General features: G+C 39.4%; 2 protein-coding genes across 2 annotated transcripts in view; one reads left to right on the top strand and one right to left on the bottom strand.

Moving 5' to 3' along the window:
- Window positions 1-989: 989 nt before the first annotated feature.
- On the top strand, window positions 990-15581 carry c1qtnf4 (C1q and TNF related 4). The gene is made up of 3 exons (XM_008337090.3): window positions 990-1117; window positions 11510-11871; window positions 12378-15581. The coding sequence occupies exons 2-3, from the start codon at window positions 11515-11517 to the stop codon at window positions 13179-13181; spliced, it is 1161 nt and encodes a 386-aa protein (XP_008335312.1). The 5' UTR covers window positions 990-1117; window positions 11510-11514; the 3' UTR covers window positions 13182-15581.
- A 1487-nt stretch (window positions 15582-17068) lies between these two features.
- ndufs3 (NADH:ubiquinone oxidoreductase core subunit S3) overlaps window positions 17069-19263 on the bottom strand; it is a 3260-nt gene continuing 1065 nt past the window's right edge. The window contains 4 exon segments of the mRNA XM_008337091.3: window positions 17069-17271; window positions 17492-17611; window positions 18547-18672; window positions 18825-19021. Coding sequence (XP_008335313.1) covers window positions 17101-17271; window positions 17492-17611; window positions 18547-18672; window positions 18825-19021 — 614 coding nt within the window. The 3' untranslated portion in view covers window positions 17069-17100.

Below are 19263 nucleotides of genomic sequence, written 5' to 3' on the forward strand. Positions count from 1 at the left end.
TTAAATAGGAACATCATTTAGATTATAGACCAAAGACCAGATGACCATCATTGTGACAGAGTCTGGATTTAAAATCAATCATTTGTGAGCTTTCTTAATTCCATACTTCTTTTCTTTTTTCTTTCTTTTTTTTTAATCTGAGGAGAGAACAAACTTTGACAAAAGCCAAAGAGAAACACACACACTATCTTTTGTTTGTTTCTTTACACCACATTATCTTCCCATGGTCAGGGAGGACCAATGCTGTCGCCCTGCTATTAGATTTTTTAAGCCTTGTTGCACGACTCTGCTACCCACTCTTTTATTTCTATTTCAGAGTATTGGCCAAAACACAAAGAAGATGTCAGTGCGCCTGGAAGCATTTAGGATGCTCAGATGCAACAGAGTGCTGCAGGCTGCCAAACGCTGGCCAAGAAAAGCAAAGGCACGAGGAGGGATTTAGTCAAACACTCATTTAAATACAAGAAAGCAACAGACTGTAGAATTTGAATGGGATTATACAGGGGGACGGGGTGGGATGAATTTCAATTTGAGAGCATGTATTCTCAAGCCCCTTCTTCTTGGGCCATGGCCACCCCCTCCCCCAAGAAATGAGATGAAGAGTCCGACAATAAGCAGCAGAGAAGGTGGGCAGCACTGTTGCCACACAGCACACGTAGTTCTCCTCCCCATTCATTTATCCGTCTGTGTCTGGCTCTCATTCCTTACAACAAAAAACACACTCACACACTCATTGACAGAGATTAATACACACCATCTATCTATCCATCTATCTATCTATCTATCTATCTATCCATCTATCTATCCATCCCTCTAACCTTCCATCTCTCTCTTTGTCTCTGTTTATTTACTTAATAAATTAGTACAGATTTACTGATTGCATCAGGTTGATGGGAGATAAGGGACTCCCAGGAAGGACAAGCAGTGAAAGAGGTAGAAAGAGAGAGTGAGAGAGAAAGGGAGATAGAGAGAGGGATAGGGAGAGAGAAAGAGAGAGAGAGAGGAGAAAGAGAGAGCGAGAGGGATAGAGTAGGCAGGGAGGGTGGGCTGTTAAGGAAGAAGTTTCCGTTCCACACACTGACAGAGCGGCAGATAAGACACACACACACACATTCAGGTAAGACAACTTCTCTTCCTTATCATTTCCATTGTGATTCTTTTCTTTCTTTTTTTTCCTGGGAAGTGTGTTATGTACCAGGCTGAGATCAGTGATGCTGAGTGCAGTGTGTGAGAGCAGTGAACTTGTGCTCAGTGACAGCTTTAAATTGGGAGTGCGCAGGCATGCAGCGTGATCACTAGAGCATCAGTGGAGTGGGACGTGTTAAAGGGATCATAAATAAAGACAGAATGAGTCCAGAATGGGCTTTCTCTCTCTCGCTCCCTCTCTCTATCTATCTATCTTCTCTCTCTCCTTTTCCACCAATGAAGGACTAACAGTTACAAGAGTGTATTCCTATGCTGCTGTAATATTAATGGACACTCACCTTTAGTGTTGCATGCTGAGAGAAAGCTCCATACTGTCTGCATGTGTTTTCATCAGTCACACCACGTCTGAACAGCATATATTATTTATCTGCACTGACACAGAAACAGTGTTACCTCACCTAGCTTTTTGACACTCTCCATACTATAGATTAATGTCTTTCTGGTAACGTGTGCTAAAAATGTGAGGGAAGAGCAAAGCCTGCAGTGTTCATGTGCTGTGTTTTATTTGTAAAAATCTGCCACAGCAGGCTGCAGTGTAGCAGGGACAACATGCATGGAAACCCTGTGTTATTATCTGGGCTGTAGTGAGCGGAGACGCCTGTGGCTGCAGGAGGTTGTCAATGAGGCTAAGAGCTTTCTTATCTGTCAATGGATTACCACACCGAGGGGGTTGACTCCCTTTGTCTTCACTATCGTAATCCACATCAGCGTAACGAACTGCTGCCGCAAGGTGCAGATCGTCTCCTGACACACTCCCTCTGTGTGTGTGTAGATAATACATTTGTAAGGTGAACGCTGTGTTATTTACGGTGGGGGCGGGGGGGTCCACCTGCTGTCTTTGACCTTATTTTTTAAGACTGCAAAGACACAAAATGACAAAGTAGTAACTTGGATTTATAGGAAGATCCTTCAATGTAAAGTAGTAAAAGTAAATCATAGCAAAATTCAACTCCCCATCATGTGTCGGAGAGAAATGTCTCTTGAATGTAGCCTGTCTTTACAGAAAAAGAGATGGATTGGGATGTGATTAAATTAGTCCATGTTTTATTGTAGCATCATATGGCATCAAATTTAATTTAATTTAATTAATTAAATTACAATTTCATTAACACTACGGATATTAATATGAAGGAAAAGAAAAGAATATTACACTAGAAAGAAAAAAACTACAGTAATACTGTAGGTTTCAAGGGTAATTTAAAACAGTAAGAATTTAGGGGTAAACAGTGGAAGGCTCTGGACCCATTGAAGTCAAGTGGGCAGGAGGTGGAGTGAGGTGGACGATCGAAGGGTTCAAGTGCGAGTATAGATTTGGAGGAGGTTACAGAGGTACATACAGGAGCGGAGTTGTGCAGAAGCTTGTAGGTGGAAAGAGCATTAGATAGTCTTTCCTCTTTTAGATAAACAAGGAGCTGCAGTGATGACATGGACCAGTGGGTTGTGATTCAAGCTGAGATTAATGAAGGAGTTTGTGAGAAAAGCCAACCAGGAGGGAGCTGGTTAAAACCAGAGGTGACAAGAGTATTGACTCGAAGGCCAGTGGTGGTGAATCTCAGAGGAACAGTTAATGCTGCACAGGTTAAAGGAAGCAGAAGGTGTGCCAGGTTTAGGGGCTGAAGGGTAGAAGAAAATGAACTATTAATAGACAGAACCTGTCTTATCTATTTTGCTGAAATTGACTTGGAATTAATTACAGAATAACAGATTACAGAATGAAGCTTGATGGGATGAACAAAAAGATGGACATCAACATTTAAAATTTAATATTCATAAAATAATGCAGAAATGTAACAAGTCAACAGAGTTATTATATATGTATGTGTTTCATCAAGTGTAAACGTTGGAGATATTAAATCCCTGAGAGTGAAGGTGTCGTGGGTAGTTATTAGGATTAAAGAAATATAAAATCACATTTAATGGTCATTATGTGTAAGGACATTTTAACTTATCTAACTTGAGAAATGCCGCATATATCAAAATAATAAAAATAACTGACTGTCAAGGACAACAGTAATTTTCCTGATGGCAAATAAAACTGTGAACATTTTACTCTAGACATCAGTGAAAGAAACCAACCAGTTTTAAGAGAAAACAGATGACGATGAGATCCAAAATCTGACATTTAGATTGAGCAGAAATATTAATAAATTGCTGTCATTCAAAACTAGCAGCGAATAAACAAATAAAACAAAAGTCAAAATCCCTCATCAAATGAGGAAAAAAATAAATCTACACAATCACTCCCCGTTAGCCTGGCAGATATTTTCAAATATATAAATGTGCTGTCTGACATGAACGTCATATTTCCAACAATCCCATACTTTAATGTCAACTGCGTTGTCACTTATTAGTATTTTATAATGACAGAAAAAGGCAGCAGTAATCTGGCCCGGTCTGTTCCCTGGTTTGTTTCTTGTCTGTCACTGGAGGATCGAACCCTGCTGTGTCTCCTGGCAAGACACCGTGTTGCTGCCATAGCTGTTACTCCTCTCTCCTCTCTTTTCCTGTTTCTTTTATTATTTTCTATCACTGCAGTCACGCTGACAAGACTGGGAAAGGAAGTACGGCAGTCTTCCTGCTGCAGGTTTTCTTTGGTCTTAAAGCAGCGGCAGGAGAAAGATGTTTACAAGACAGATTGGAATTCATATCTTCTCTATGCATTTCTTCAGCTGACAAGCCGGTGCCTCAAACCTTTTTTTCCCCTCCTTTCTCCCTCCATTCTTTCCTTCTGTCTGTTTCTCTGTTCATCTGTCCTGATATCCATCCCCCTCCCCGGCTGGTGCATGTGTCTCCAGTTGAGCAGGCAGCTGACAGCACAGTGATAAACATTGAGGACAGGAGGAAGAGAAGCAGCAAAGAGAGGGAGGCACAGAGTGGGACTAATGAGAGGAATCACAGCTGCAGGGGTCTGACACTCACCTCTAGATAACAGCCCCCTGACTCTCTTTGATATCAGTCCCAGGTGACCTGGTGGCTTTATCCTGAGCTTGTACCTGTGATGTTGCGTATGGTTCCTTTCAACTACCAGCCACGCTTTCCCTTACACCCAGAAACTGAAACAAACTTGATTATAACTCATTTCTTTTCTTATAGGAAAAAATGCTTTAAAGGTAAATGTTTACATCCCAGTAAGTGGAACTGGAGGTCAGAACTCTCTTCCTCTTTATATCTCCTCGCTTTTAGCTTTTTAATAAGTGAAAATCCAAATTAGATAAAAAATACTCAATAAAATGTACCTAAAATATGTCCTTTGCTAACCAGAAACATAAACTAAATTTCAACAAAACTGAACCCGTAATTTTCTTCTTTTTTTAAATGTAATATTGTCTGTGCGTACACACAACAGGCTGAGCACCAGTCGGAGGAGAAGCTGTTCTAGAGCAAGCTTGATGGAGTGGATGACAAGCAGAAGAGCGAAGGAAGGTTCACACAGGTGGATGATATCCAGGGCAGGAACTGCCAGCTGACAGAGACGGGATGATGTAAAATGGTGCCAGGGGAGAAGGTAGTGAGACAGCACAGGCTGATGGTGGTGTGGAGGAAGAGAGTGAAAACAACGACGGGGAAGTGGAGGTAGAAACTAAGACGCAGTGGTTTTTTTTTTGTTTTTTTTGTAGTGAGAAACTTTCATAAAAAACTGGGGAAAATAGCTACAGAGGAAACTACCAATAATATGTTTGGTTTTAGTTGGAGGGGAAACATGTCGCAAAAAAGGTTTGTTGGTGGAGTGAGGAGGTAGAGAAGAGAATTCACAGGAGAAATGTCAGCAAGAAAAAGTGGAGCAGATGTAGAAAGATGGAAAGAGCAGTGTTAATGTCAAAGTAGAAGGTGCGTGATGAGATGCAGAAGGTGAGGTTGAAAAAGCTGACGTGCTAGTGACTGAACAGAAAATCTGTTGGAAAAAGCAGATGACGCACTGGTTGAACTGGGAAACAAGGAAATTAGTGAGGAAGGATAGACGACAGAATCGTAGCTATTGTTCAGTTCAAAATACATCATACTGTAGAAGATACACTGAATATAAGCCACTCCCCTGCAGTGCTGTTTTGCATCTCATATATATTCATGTTACGTATACTGTGGCCAGCAGCAGAGTGTTAGCAATTAAAAAAACTAAGGAACTTACTTTCAAAAAGCAAGCACTCCTTCATGAACCTTTCTATCAGCAGATTCATATCGCCTGCCCTGATCACACACCTGATCAACGCAACAACAACAGAGTACAGTACAACCTGTATCAGAGTACAAACCACACACTCCCAAAAATACCCAAATACCAAAAAAAGGAGTGAACTTTTTCACTTGGTTGTTTCACACAATATTGGGAAGTGAGAAAGTGGGGTAGGCCTGGTGAATGGGGGAGCATATTCAGTTGTTATTTTAAGAACAAGTGGGAAGCTGGAGTATGTACAGAACCATAAATGTGGATAGCTAATAGGATAGAAGCAAGGCTAAAGCAGAAATGTTCAAATTTGTGGGTAGCAGTTTAATTTCATGCTCTAAAAGAATTTAAAAAAAGCTTTCTCACTTTAAGTGTACTGTTGACCTTTGCAGTCCACTCCAGTCCATCTCTCATCATGTAATAATTGGCATTGACTCTGGGTCTTTTTACACACTCCAAATATAGAAAAAGGTGAGTCATTGGATCTCACTGGGAGTACCATAAACTCCCTTGTAAATAGCTCAGATTACAGGTCTGAAACATAGTCTAACTTGAGTTTACACGCACTGCTAATGGTGGTGACGTTATCGCCATATTACAGGTTTGAGTGATGGCACAGTGATAACCAAGCTGTCCAACACAATACAGAGGAACAGACAAATCCGTTGTCCTACATAATAATTTTGCATTTCATTCAGAGCGAGCCTCTTAGAAAAAAAGAAAAAAGAAAAAAAGAACCTTCAGTACTAGACATTCATTTCCACACAAGACTTTAAATCTTTAAATTCATTTTCCAGGTAAGAAAATAACAAATTAATCAAGATCTAATTTTTTGCCTTTCAATTCCTTGACACACAATTTCAATAGTGTGTGCTTAAAAACAAAACCTCTCCCAAAATATGTTTTTTACATTCATGCACTTAGCAGATGCTTTTATCCAAAGTGAATTACAAGAGGATAAATAACAATCAACAATACAAGGAGGAACTCTTGAAAAGAGAGTGCTACTTAGTAAAGTGACACTTCTTAAGTAGAGTTTTAATAGAGTTCACTTTAAAGGTTTGAAACACATTAGCTCACTGGAGCAGGGTCTTTTTTAAAAATCCACACTGTTGCTATCGCAACAGTTTCATTTATCTGAAGACCTTGGTCAGAGAAAAAAATGAACTGCAATGTCTCACAATAGAGCTGACTGCAGCGGCTTTAGAAAGACGGTGAGTTCACTGCTGATATCTACAGAGCAACGACTTTTGTTGGGTAATTAAACGTTTACAAAGCAGTTTATTAATTGAGTTTAAGCTGTATTTTTCTTTTCAAAAACACATGAATCAAATGAAAACCTGGCATCACACATGACATCACAACTGGTTCTAATATTGTAATATAAATTACCCCTAAAAATATAACAAGCATATTAAAAAGGGAAATGGTTTTTATTTGAACTTAAACCTACAAGTAGTTGTGTAGGACCTTCTGGGTAAATAATAATAATGTAATGTGTAATTGAGTTTTATTTGTTATTCAATCCACCAGTGTCCTCTCTATTTTTATCTCATCTTCTGGTCTTCTGGTACAATTTCTGAGAGACACCTTTAGTTCATTAGCTGCTAAATGCTGCAGGATTCTCAGCAGCTGCTCTCTATCTGGGTCTGTCTGCTGCTCCCCACAGAGCAGGTACAGCCTATGATGCTGTGAGAGCAGTGAGAAGGAACCGGGTCCCTACAGAGCTCAAACTCAATATATTGCTTCACAATGGTTCAGTGCTACAGTGTGTGCAACCTTTTTTCACATCATTGTTCTGGCAGAGCTCTGCTGTAACAGGTTCTACATTCTTTAAGATGTAGGAGCAAGATGAAAATCAATACTTGGGCCCAGCTGCACAGTCGGCTCCAGCCCTGCTGTAACAACAGAGATTCTGAGGAGGAAAACGCGAACACAACAAAAGACTCCATGCCTTTATATCCGCAGTGATGGAAAAAACTATTAGAAAGGGAAATAATTTCCTCTGTTATTCAGTATGTCACCGTGCGCAAATGTCAAAACAACAAAGGCACTGATTGGTCTTTTTTTTTTTTTTTTGGATCAGACTGAGTGCTTTACATCCACAGTTTTGTTTTCTTTCTACACATGTTTTTAAACCTGTTTTCAGATGTCATGCCCAAAAGAGCTCTTTACTCAGATGCCCTCTTCTATTGTTGTGGACACAGAGCCTGCCCTTGGCTGGAGCAACACAATGCACCTTTGTTGAGAGAAATCAAAACATCTTCCCAGCGTGGATAAAGACGAGCCTTGTGTCCTTTATTTTAGACATAAAAGTAGAGCAGAAACAGTGATTTATCAATCACATTGAAAAGTTTAAAAATCTTTTTTTAAACAATGATTTCAAAAAATTATTTAATTTATGATGTTGTAATAGTCACATTTAATGGCACTGGTTAAAGTGTGGAGGAAGCAGGGAGCAGCAGTAATGGCTGTACTTCTGTCCACTTCACACAGAACAATCGTTCTCTGTATAGCCTTTAACCCAGGCATGGGCAAACTAAGGCCCGGGGGCCGGATGCGGCCCGTTCAGCTTTTTAATCCGGCCCACCAAACCATTCCAAATTATATAATTTGTTTATATTATCAATATACTTCTGCCTTTTCCCTGCAATACCCACGTTTCCCCAATAGATGGTATAGAAAATGATAAAAGCATTTTAGCATTTTTGCCTTTATGCATAACTTTTACATGTCGTTTATCTTAGTTCGCACGAAACCTCCATCTATCTATCGAATAAACTTCGTAACAGATGTAAAACATATCACTATGAATGGCCGTTTACTTCATTATACTGAGTGTACTGTGTGAGTAACAGCTGGTACCTAGATATTCAAACAAGTAGCCTCTGCTTCTGCAAGAGATTCAACTGACAAAACTCTGCAGTCTGTATACAGTACTGTATCTCTTGTTGTTTTCTTTAAGTTGAATCGTAACAGCTGGAAGACAAACTTGACTGCAGTTGGTCATGGTACGGCAGAAACGTCCAAGTGATCGACCACGCAACAGCAGGAAAGATGGAAACACATTAGAGGATTCCCAAAGCAGACTTAGAGGTTATTTAAAGTAGTCATCCTGTACCAGCTGTTAGGATACAGAAAGCAGTTTTTCTGCATCAAGTCTCAAGGCTAACGTTTGTTATCTCCCTGAACAGATGGCGCTGCACAGAGGAGAAGTTCTCGCTGCTTCTTCACCATTAAGTATTAGAAAAACAGTTTCATATAAAGGCATGCAGCAGCAATCTTAAGAAAAAATAATAAATAATGCAAGAGATTAAAAGGTGCCTCTAGAGCCATCTTTTTTTATACTAGGAATATTTTCTGAAAACCTGTGGTGGTCACAATGAACCGAGAGTTAAATCAAGAGAAAAACTGAAGAGGTCCTCTCTGAGGAGCCGGGTGTTCCTGAAGATAGGCTGAAGACAGAACTCCTCTGTTCTGTGGTGCTCGGTCAGTTCCACCAGCAGATAAATATTGACAAAATGACTTGTGTTTACGCTGTTCTACAAACAAAAACCTGACTCCACACAAAACAGCACGCGCACCCTTATTTGAAATGTGTTACAGACAGACAGACTAAGCTAGCTGTGCAGAACACACACCTTGGATCAACATGTAACCACATGTGACATATAGTCACCTATGCATGTTCACAAATACAACAATAATGACATTCATAGACGTGTGACTACTCAGTAACACGGAAACATGTAGGCCCGCACACACAAACACACACATCAAATTATCTAGTTACATAGCAGAGAAACAGAAAAGTGCCCATATCCACTCTCTTCCTCTCAAACACCTTCACTCTTCCTGTCCTTTTTCCAATGACCACTGACTGATCTGTCTCTTGGGACTGGAAATCTTCCCTTCTCTTCTCTGTCTCACACAGAGCCATAACATGAAAGTAGAAGCACAAATGCCGCACACACCACAGTTTGGTGCTTCATTTGTAGTGAACAAAGCTGCTGGTGTGAGGATGCAGTTACAGTGCTGTAGATGAAACACTGATTCAAAGAAAACATGGTGTGTTTTATACTTTATACCTGTTTTTGAATTTGACATTTTGGTCTTAGTCTTAAACCTGCTGATGGCTGTAACAGTCACATGTCTCAGGACGCGTCTTGTCTCCACTCCTACGGGTGGTTGTTGATTATTTATTTAAAAGATGATCCTCTTTTCATCCTGTACAGACTTAACATTCTGTAATCACTTCAACCAGAAGTGTCAATACAAGGTGGAAGGATGTGTTTGGCAAAGCATGAAAACATGCTGCAATAATGACTTGAGTTAAATCTTTAAATGGTTACACCTGAACTTATTCCTGTAGTTTGTTTTGTTCATTTTCTTTTCTGAACTTCCTCTTAGAAAAACACACTGAACTGGGTTTGAGATTAAATCTAAAATGTCTGTGAATAATCTGCAGTTCCACTTTATGCTGGAACTCCCTGGACCAGACTGGCAGTTGGACTTGTTCACTGCACTCATTAGCTCATTTGTGATTTGACTGCCGGGGCTACAAAGGGCAACAACAGATGATTGCAGCAGTGACTGAGTAAAACACAGACACAATTAACTATATACACTTTATCGTCAAAGTCTTTTTTTCTCTCCCACCTCTCTCTATTGTTCCCTCTCTTTTCCCCTACATCCTCTCTCCTCCTCTCATTGTCTCTTTTCTCCTCTCCATCCTCGGTTCTATTGTTCCTCGTTGTGCTAAATTCCCATGCGTGCTCATTAGGAAGGATGCCTGTTTGATCCGTACTTTCCTTGTTGTTTGAATAGGAAGCATCAACTCTGTAAGGCCACAGTGGAGCAACATTTTGGTTAAAACTGCTGCTCTTGAGGTTTTTCACTAAACATGTTGGCATTCCAGTAAAAACATTGTTCATTTGCATTTCATAATTAGGAAGTAAGCAAAAAATAATGTCATATAGAGAAAGTGCACAATTAGACAAAAACAATCAGTTACACCTCAGTGACTTAAGAACGACTAAAAAAAACTAATTAGATTCCATGTAGTAAAGAGCTCCATTTACTATAAACACACCAAAACATTCAGCTGTACCAGCTAAAAAAAGGTAAATACCTTCAAGGTCTACGCAGAAGTTGAGGGGAAATTGTTTAATTCAACACAAATGTGTTATCACATTAGTCAATAAACAATATTATGATGCTGACAGACAATGCCAAACTAAGGTTTCAGGAACTTTCTCCTTCCGGATACTCATTTCCTCATTACCTCCCAACATCTTAGGGCAATGAGACACCGACCTCATTAAGAGCTGTCTTCTGAGACAGAGGACGAGGTGTCCTGCACAGATGGGCTGATTTCCACAGAAACATGGTCACAGCATCATTGCATCAGTCAGTGTGGTACTACATGCTGAGATGCTCAGACAACATTGACTCACAAATGAACTGTGGCAGGTGTTTCGAGGTAAACAGAACAATCCGTCTGTAAAGCATCCGTATCTCCTAATTAGACATTAACTTTTACACAGCAAAGCCATATCACTATTAGCCTGTAGACATGGTCGCACATGCATGTTAATGTCACTCTGCATAACACAGTTTCCCATGTGTCCTTGAGGCTCATAGCAAGTTGTAAAGCCCTGACTCATCATTGTGACATACACTGCAGTGCAGCACGGCCTGCTGTGGCCACTTGTAGCCTCAGCCGATGGATGGTTTCAGTGATAATGTGATTGCTCTGTGCTGCTGTTAGGTTGTTGTTATTCTATGTCTCATTAGCCGTGTGAATTCAAATGGGGGATTTCATATTTTGCTTCAGTTACATTAGTGGTTCTCAAAGTGAGGGTCAGGACGCCAATTGGTTCACAAAGTAATTGCAGTGGGAGGAAAAACAGCACTAATGTGTAATTTTATTTCCCTTGCTCAATGGAAAGAGCTGTATTGTAGTAATCTTATTAAGTTCAATGGAATTTGTCGGGAGAATAGGCCTATCTACAAACAAAAAGTGCATGAGTAGACAGGTGTTCTCATTTGTACAAAAACACCATTTTTGTTTTCTGTTTTCTTCTCTGTGGTATAATGTTAGAAATTAAAACTAAACTTCATGCTTTCTATGACCTACAGATACAATGTTACAACCAGTAAGCCTGCTGATTGGCCTGCTATGCCTCAGTCAGGTGGCTGATGTGCGGGGTTTTGCCCGTCTCATGGAGGATGTGGAGCTACGCTCTGCTTTCTCCGTGGCTCGCACCAGCAGCATGGAAGGTGGACCCAAGATGACGGTGACCTTTGATATGACTTATGTCAACATTGGTGGGGACTTTGACCCAAAGGCTGGCACGTTCCACTGTCGCATCCCTGGGGCTTATTACTTCTCCTTCACTGTTGGGAAGTTCCCACACAAAGACCTTTCTGTGATGCTGATGAAGAACAGAAACGAGGTGCAGGCCATTGTCTATGAGGAGAATGCTGGTGAGGAGAGAAAGGTAGGTGGAGACAGATCATCTACAATACGGAGATTATTGTCAGAAAGTTAAATGAAGGTTGGGCCTCTGATAGAGATCAGGTGACGGCCAGAGTGATGCTGTTTAACTGCCTGCATAAAGATTTAATTATCAGTTACATTATTCATGGTTTCTCAAACGGATTTTCTTGGCTTACATGCTCAGTGTTTAGGGAATGGTACTGCAATACATTACTATGATTATCATTGTCTTGAAAAGTAACTTTAACCCATCAGAGCCTTTGTAAGTGTCCAGAGGCTGCCTAAAATAAATGCTAAACAAATTGTGATTTGATCTGAATAAGCATAGTTGGCAAAGAAAATCGCCTTCCAGTAAAAAAGTTTTAAAAAATTGTGCTTGTTGTTCGGTGGATTAAAGACATTTTAAAGATATATAGATAAAATCAACTTCATATCAACTTGAATTGCTAAGTCAGCAATAAATAAATGACACGCACCAAAAAGACTAAAGTCTGCCTCTGTCTACAGATGCAGAGTCAGAGTGTCATGCTGCAGCTGGAGTTTGGTGACACTGTCTGGCTCCGTCTCCACGGTGACCCTCGCTACGCCCTCTACAGCAACACTGGACACTACACTACCTTCAACGGTTACCTGATCTACCCAGACGTGTACGATTACCAGACGCACCACCACCAGCATCAACCCCCCTACAACTCCCAGCAGCCCCAGAGCAACAACGTACAACTGCTCAACAGTAAAAAGGCAACGGACGAAGACAAAACTGAATCACACGGTGCATCACAGGATGTGAATCTGCAACAAAGGCAGGAGGAGGAGGAAGATGAGGAGAAGGAAGATGAAGAGGAAGACCAGAGATCGGCTTTCTCTGTCGGACGCACAGAGAGCATCCTGGGAGTCGATCAGGAGGGCTTGCCTCAGCACCAGCCCGTGAGTTTCGACACGGGGTTCGTCAACATTGGAGAGGACTTTAACATGACAGAGGGGATGTTTACTTGCCGCATTCCTGGTGCATATTACTTCTCCTTCAACGTGGGTAAGCTGCCTCAGAAGACGCTGTCTGTCAAGTTGATGAAGAATCGTTTGGAGGTGCAGGCCATGATCTATGACGACAGCCAAGGAGAGAAAGCTCTTCAGAGTCAGAGTCTGATGTTGTCACTGAAGCCAGGAGATACGGTCTGGCTCTACTCACACCAGAAAGATGGATTTGGAGCCTACAGCAACCACGCCAAGTATATCACCTTCACTGGCTTCCTGGTTTACCCAGACTTCCCCACAAGCAACAGCCAATCATATGAACACAAAAAACCCTAGCTTTAGCATAAACACTACAAACTGAACATTGTGGTACGAATTCATAAACGATGAACAGTCTCTTCATCCTGTAAATGGCGGACAGTGATCAGTCCACTTCATACGAGTCCCTTCACAAAGTCACAAAACACCTGTGATGAGCTCAGAGATTCTATTTTAACTTCACTGTATAGTTTGTCAGGATATTACTCCTCTGTGGAATGCGAAACCTGGAATGATATCATTGTGAACCCTTATTGAATATTTCACAGTTTAATGAAAACAGCCGTCACCGGCTCAGCTCTGTGTTAAACCAAACCTCATGGGTCTCTGTGACCGAGAAATGCACCAGGAACATTTTCCTGTGAGTCAAAAATGGCGTCTATTGAAAGAATGTGAGACAAAGTCTGAGTGTGAGTTTGATTATAAACACTACATAAACACTTTGTCGCACTAAAAAAAAACACCACCAAGCTGAGAAGATGATAAGAATTTCCTTTTCCATTGAAACATTCCTTTAAGCTTCAACAGTGTTTCTACTTCTGAGTACAAACAGTCTCTGAACCATGTCGGTGTCTCTGGAGGCATGTGAAAACGAGACCAACAGTGTGTTTTGTGTCAAAATGAGTCTTGTTTTCTTCATTTTGAAGTCTTATCATTTTTATACCTGACCTCTGCAGGAGCAGAGGACAACAGGAACAAACTCACTTGGCTCTTGAAAACTGCAGACAATTTTCCAGTGCAACTTTTGACCACATGTCGCCTCTGAGCCTGCAGGGATCTGTAACGTAATTTGATTTGTAATTCAAGCAGCGATTATTTAATTTTTTCAGATGGTGTGCACTGTGGGGGAAATTGAATTGCGTCTCCCAGGCTACTGTAGAATGCATGCAGGTTTAATTTCACACTGCCATGAGAAACATGATGTTGTGGAAATTGCTATGAACATTATGACATTTTTGGTTGAAATGAAAAAAGGATACTTGGATCGCCTTTTGCTTCAGAATGACCTGGATTTAGGCTAATGACTTAGGTTAAGAATGTATGAATGTCAACCTAATTCCTAATCTGACCTTAGCACAAAAAGCCAGTCAATGTGCTCAGCTTGTTGCTAGCTGTTATTTACAAAGATAATACAAAGAGTTTGCATTTTAGTGGAGTAAACAGTAATGTGGTCTCTGAAGTGAAATCATCTTTAAAGAACATGCAGCCATGCAGAATCCAAAAGTGACATTACATGAACATAGATGTTAGTGTGTGCTCATGCAGAATGCCATTTTATAAAACTACACACTAACCACATGCCACGTCTGCTAGCAGAAATCCAACTGAAGATGGCAACAGAGGCTAATGCTAGTGGTTTCTCTGCTCAGTCACAGGGTTTGAAATGACAACAAACATCAACTTAACACAGGAAATGTTGTAAAGTCAGTGGCATTGCCAGGAATAATGGAAAACAATTGACTCTGTTAGCCAACACATTATTACTTTAGTGCAATTTCTGCAAAGATTAAAACATTTCTAACAAACACTGCACCGCAGTTTTACACGATTCATGAACATTTCAATGTCACCATATAGTCCACGTGCTACGCCAACTTTGCATTGACTTTGACTTTCTGGATGATGTAAAACACCAGCGTGTCTATGACGTCAACACACCATTAGAGCTGGTCTTGAAGAGACTTATTTGTATTGTATTGTATTGTACTTCAGGAGTATTTATCACCATGTTGCTACTGACATCAAACTAATAATGCAGGTATCAATACATCACATTCACTAGGATATTATAAAACTAATCTTTAGAAGTTGACAAGACAAAACATATCCACAGTATTCACCATATTAGCATTTAGCTGTACATTTTAGACTAGATTTAGGCTTCCAGTGATGCTGGTGCTGACTTAAAACAGAAAAAGTGAAATGTTCCTAAGACAGTCACTGTCAGCAAAGTTGCAAGACAAAAATTTAAGTGGCATCAACCTGTCAAGAGTACAAGAAAAGACACGTCAGTGTGGCAGAAGAGTAAATGAGGTGACAGAGGAGGTGAAATTTAAAGGGAAGATTCTGCAGGATACAGAGTGAAGGTGAATGTGATTTGGGTTTAATGTGCAGTCAACTGTGCTGCTAAATTCTACCATTCACCTTTCCTTCTGTGTCAGAAAGCTCGAGCTAGAAAGAATGTAAGAAAAACCCTGGTGACAGATTTACTGGAGGGGGGAGAGGGGACAACACTCAGCACCAGAACACATACTGCATACCTCTGTAAATGTGCAAAACAAATGTTAATATTTGTTTTTATTTCAGCTTTTCTGAATTTGCATGATTGAAAGTGTCAGTCGCTTGTATTAATGGGTTTTTACTATTGAATGTACCTTCCACAAAAATGGTAATTAATTAAGAGGATTAATCTGAAAATGTAGAACAATAAAACAGTGAAGTCAGGTGTCACTTATCCCTTCACAGAATAAGGTGTGTCCTTATAATGGTTGCAGTGATTCCTAAAACGTAACACATGATCAATCTGGTAAAGCCAGGATTAGAAATTATAAGATTAAATCTCTTAATATTACTTCATTTCTGATATTATCACTTCCACCACCAGTGTGATTTCAATAATGGATATCCTCCATCAGACAGGAGAAAAATCCAATTGTAAAAGTGGCTTCCATTATTAGACAATGAAAGAAGAGCAAATTAGTGGGGAACCTTAGAGAAAAGGAATTTTTCCAACCTCGAAAGAACTTGTGTGATGCATGCATGTATCTGAAGTACATTTTAGTTTAAAAAAAAAGATCCTTCACAGGCCAGACTGATGCCTGATAAGTGTGTATTTTTATGGAGAAGTGAATAATCTGTGCAGTAACTGACCGTATGTTCAATGTTTCTGATCTGTGCTTATGTATTGATTTCAATGACCATGATGGTGAGTTTACTGAGATCTACAACTCACATAAAAAAGAATGATTATGGTTATTCAAAGAAATACAAAACACCCGTTTCGGTACTTTCTGACTTGTGTCTTACTTGTGTTACATGTAAAACATTTGATTTAAAGAAATTGTTTGACAAAATAAAACAAATGACACTGTATATTCTGGACGGCTTCTTTGTCACGCAGAAAAGAAAAACCAAACAGTCAAGCATTTTCTAGTTAGTCTAACAAATCACAGCTATTCTGGACGCTGTAGTTCACAAAAAGATTCTTATAATCAGACAATTCATCTGATTACAAGAAACTTGTGGCATAAAATTATTTGCATTGAGATAAAATAAACCCCGTGGAACTAGTTCACAGTAAAGTCTATTATACAGAATATGTTCAGACCTGAGCATATGCTGTATAATAGAGAAAATTGTTTGTTTTTTGTTTTTTTGTTTTTCAAAAACCCCACGTAGGAGTCTTTAGGTTTGGTATGTGCTACAGTACCATCTATTGGGCACTGTAGATTCTGCACCGTTTTCCTGATGCAGGAGGAAACGACTGATTATAATAACGTTCATCTGTTGTATATGCTCAAAAAGAAAGCGAGAACACGTTTTAAAGATTTACTCGTCTGTCCTTAGGTTTTCGGTTTGTACTGTAGTGCCATCTACTGGGCACTTGACGCGGATTTTCTTTGCCCCGAAGGAACAAAGTATGAACACGATCTATAGTATACATCTAGTATTAATGTGAAATTTAAACATATATCAGGTACCATATAATTCTACTGGTGAATAATATGATATCTGACACTTCTAATTACTTTTATTATGCAAGGTGGTCAAAATGAGGACAGCCTCATTAGTTCTGAGAAGTTTATTAGTATTTTATGTACATAAATATTCAAGGCTGAGTCCAACAAAGACAAACAACACAATAACACAAACATGTTTGTTGTTCATGTAAGTGTGTTTGTGTGTATGTAAAAACACACTAAACACAAAGGGGATATTATTTCTTCTCAGTGGACTGGTCGCCTGCCTCCAGTTTGGGAGCTTCTTCTTTTGGCTCCCTGTAGGCAGGGAAGATTTCCCACGGTGTGTTAAGATCGAACTTCCTGAACTCCTGTGCCAGCTCCACTGGCTCGGCCACAACACGCTTCAACTCATCATCATAACGCACCTGTAAAGAGAGCAATTTATTTTATATAGTGATTATATTTATTTTAGAGCATTTGTTTGTAAAGGGTCAAAATATACAAGGAAAAATATTACCATTAAAGAAAGTCTATTAAATTACAACCAGTGACACTGTATAAAGTACTCTTGACAAATTATCACACACTATGAGGCAGAACAATATTATATTAGTAGCAAAAACAGAAAAGGTTGGTGGAACTTACCTCAACATATCCTGTTAATGGAAAGTCTTTTCTGAATGGATGTCCCTCAAAACCATAGTCTGTCAGAATACGTCTCAAGTCAGGGTGGTTCGCAAAGAACACGCCAAACATGTCCCAAACCTAAATGAACACACACGAGCCATGTGTATCTTTTTCTTTTTTGGCTAGGGTTTGTGAAAATGTAAATATCAGATCATCTGGTAGTTTAGGAGAAGAATCTTTTAGCTACATATCTATGAAACATGTCAAACCAAACCACAAAAGTCACATGATGGTCTTCTTCCTTATATATATAAATATACATATATACATATAGTAAAGGATTAAAATAGATCACTCACGTCCTGCTCTAGAAAATAAATAACTTGGATGTACAGATGTGTCCATGATCATTGTCAGCCCCACACACAGTGCACAGATTTAGGGATGGAAGATGTTCAGAAAACCCAAAAACACATTTAAAGGTTTGATGAGAAAAGAAAGCCGTAAAATCCAAATAAGGAACCGAAGAGAACTTGACCAAGGAATTTTTATGACCAAACACATTCAATACTTGAAAACCCAAGATGATCTTGTCACCACTATTATTTTAAATCATATAGATCACCATGACAGACCTGTGGTCAGTATGAACAACCTTTTTGTGGACAAACATGTTGCAGCCAGTTACACAAAACATTGCACTGAAGGAAGAGAGGAAAAAAAAAACACATGAAATAAATGCAACCAGACTTGAGCCAAAATTATATTAGGACTGTGCTGCTGTGTTCTACAGAGGAAAACAACCCAACGCCAACTTTGAAATATCCACAGGAAACAAATCAAGATGAAAGTCTAGTTTAGAATTCTGTGAACAGCTTAGTATAGTCAATACTTTATTTCTTATGATGTGCAAAAACTTTGTGTGTGTCTGAGTCCAGGTTTGCAAACTGTTTTTTTTTTTTTACTTTTTAGTAAATATGCTGCAAGTTTGAGACAAGAAGGAAACCTTGACCTGCTAACTTGTCTTTCAAAAATTACAAGATTTAAATTTTGGCCTCCACTTTCACACTTACCTCTCTTTCATACCAATTGGCACCCTTGTAGACAGAAAACGCAGATTCCAATGGTGTTAACTCATCTGTGTATGTTTTCACACGGATACGGGTGTTGTAGCGCAGGGAAAGCAGATTGTACACAATCTGTGAAGAATTACATTAAACATGTAACATTTATGCATCACATTTTTGTCCAATGTGGGACAGGCTCACTAAATATAGAGCCTACAAAAACAAGTTTGATTTTGCTATCCTGACACATTTTTGTGTGTGACTAAAGAAGAGAGCACAGTTACCTCAAAGCGGTTCTGCCGTGTTGGGACATCGACAGCTGTCAGATCAATCAGGTTTCTGAACTGAGCAGTGGTGTGGTCTCGCAGAAACGTCAGCACTGGGAGCACTCCTTCAGGATGAATCATCACCTCAAGCTCATTAAAGTATGTCACCTAAATCAAAACAATATCTCAGTATTTAAAAAAAAACTTTACAGGGTCACATATAATACGTTTATGAAGAGCATAATAGCTATATACAGTATACTATATTCTATACTTTTATATTTATATATAGCTATATAAATATAAAAGTATAGTATAAACAAGCTGAGAGAAATAACATTAAAACATATCATACTTAAAAAATTAATATAAAAACAGTACAGAAATATGTGTTGTTGTTGTTGTCCATTTCAAATAATAATTGCTATGTGCTTATAGGGTTGGACTTACCTGAACC

The sequence above is a fragment of the Cynoglossus semilaevis genome, unplaced genomic scaffold (genome assembly GCF_000523025.1).
Source record: "Cynoglossus semilaevis isolate Cse_v1.0 unplaced genomic scaffold, Cse_v1.0 scaffold1699, whole genome shotgun sequence".
In the NCBI taxonomy this organism is placed as follows: domain Eukaryota; kingdom Metazoa; phylum Chordata; class Actinopteri; order Pleuronectiformes; family Cynoglossidae; genus Cynoglossus; species Cynoglossus semilaevis.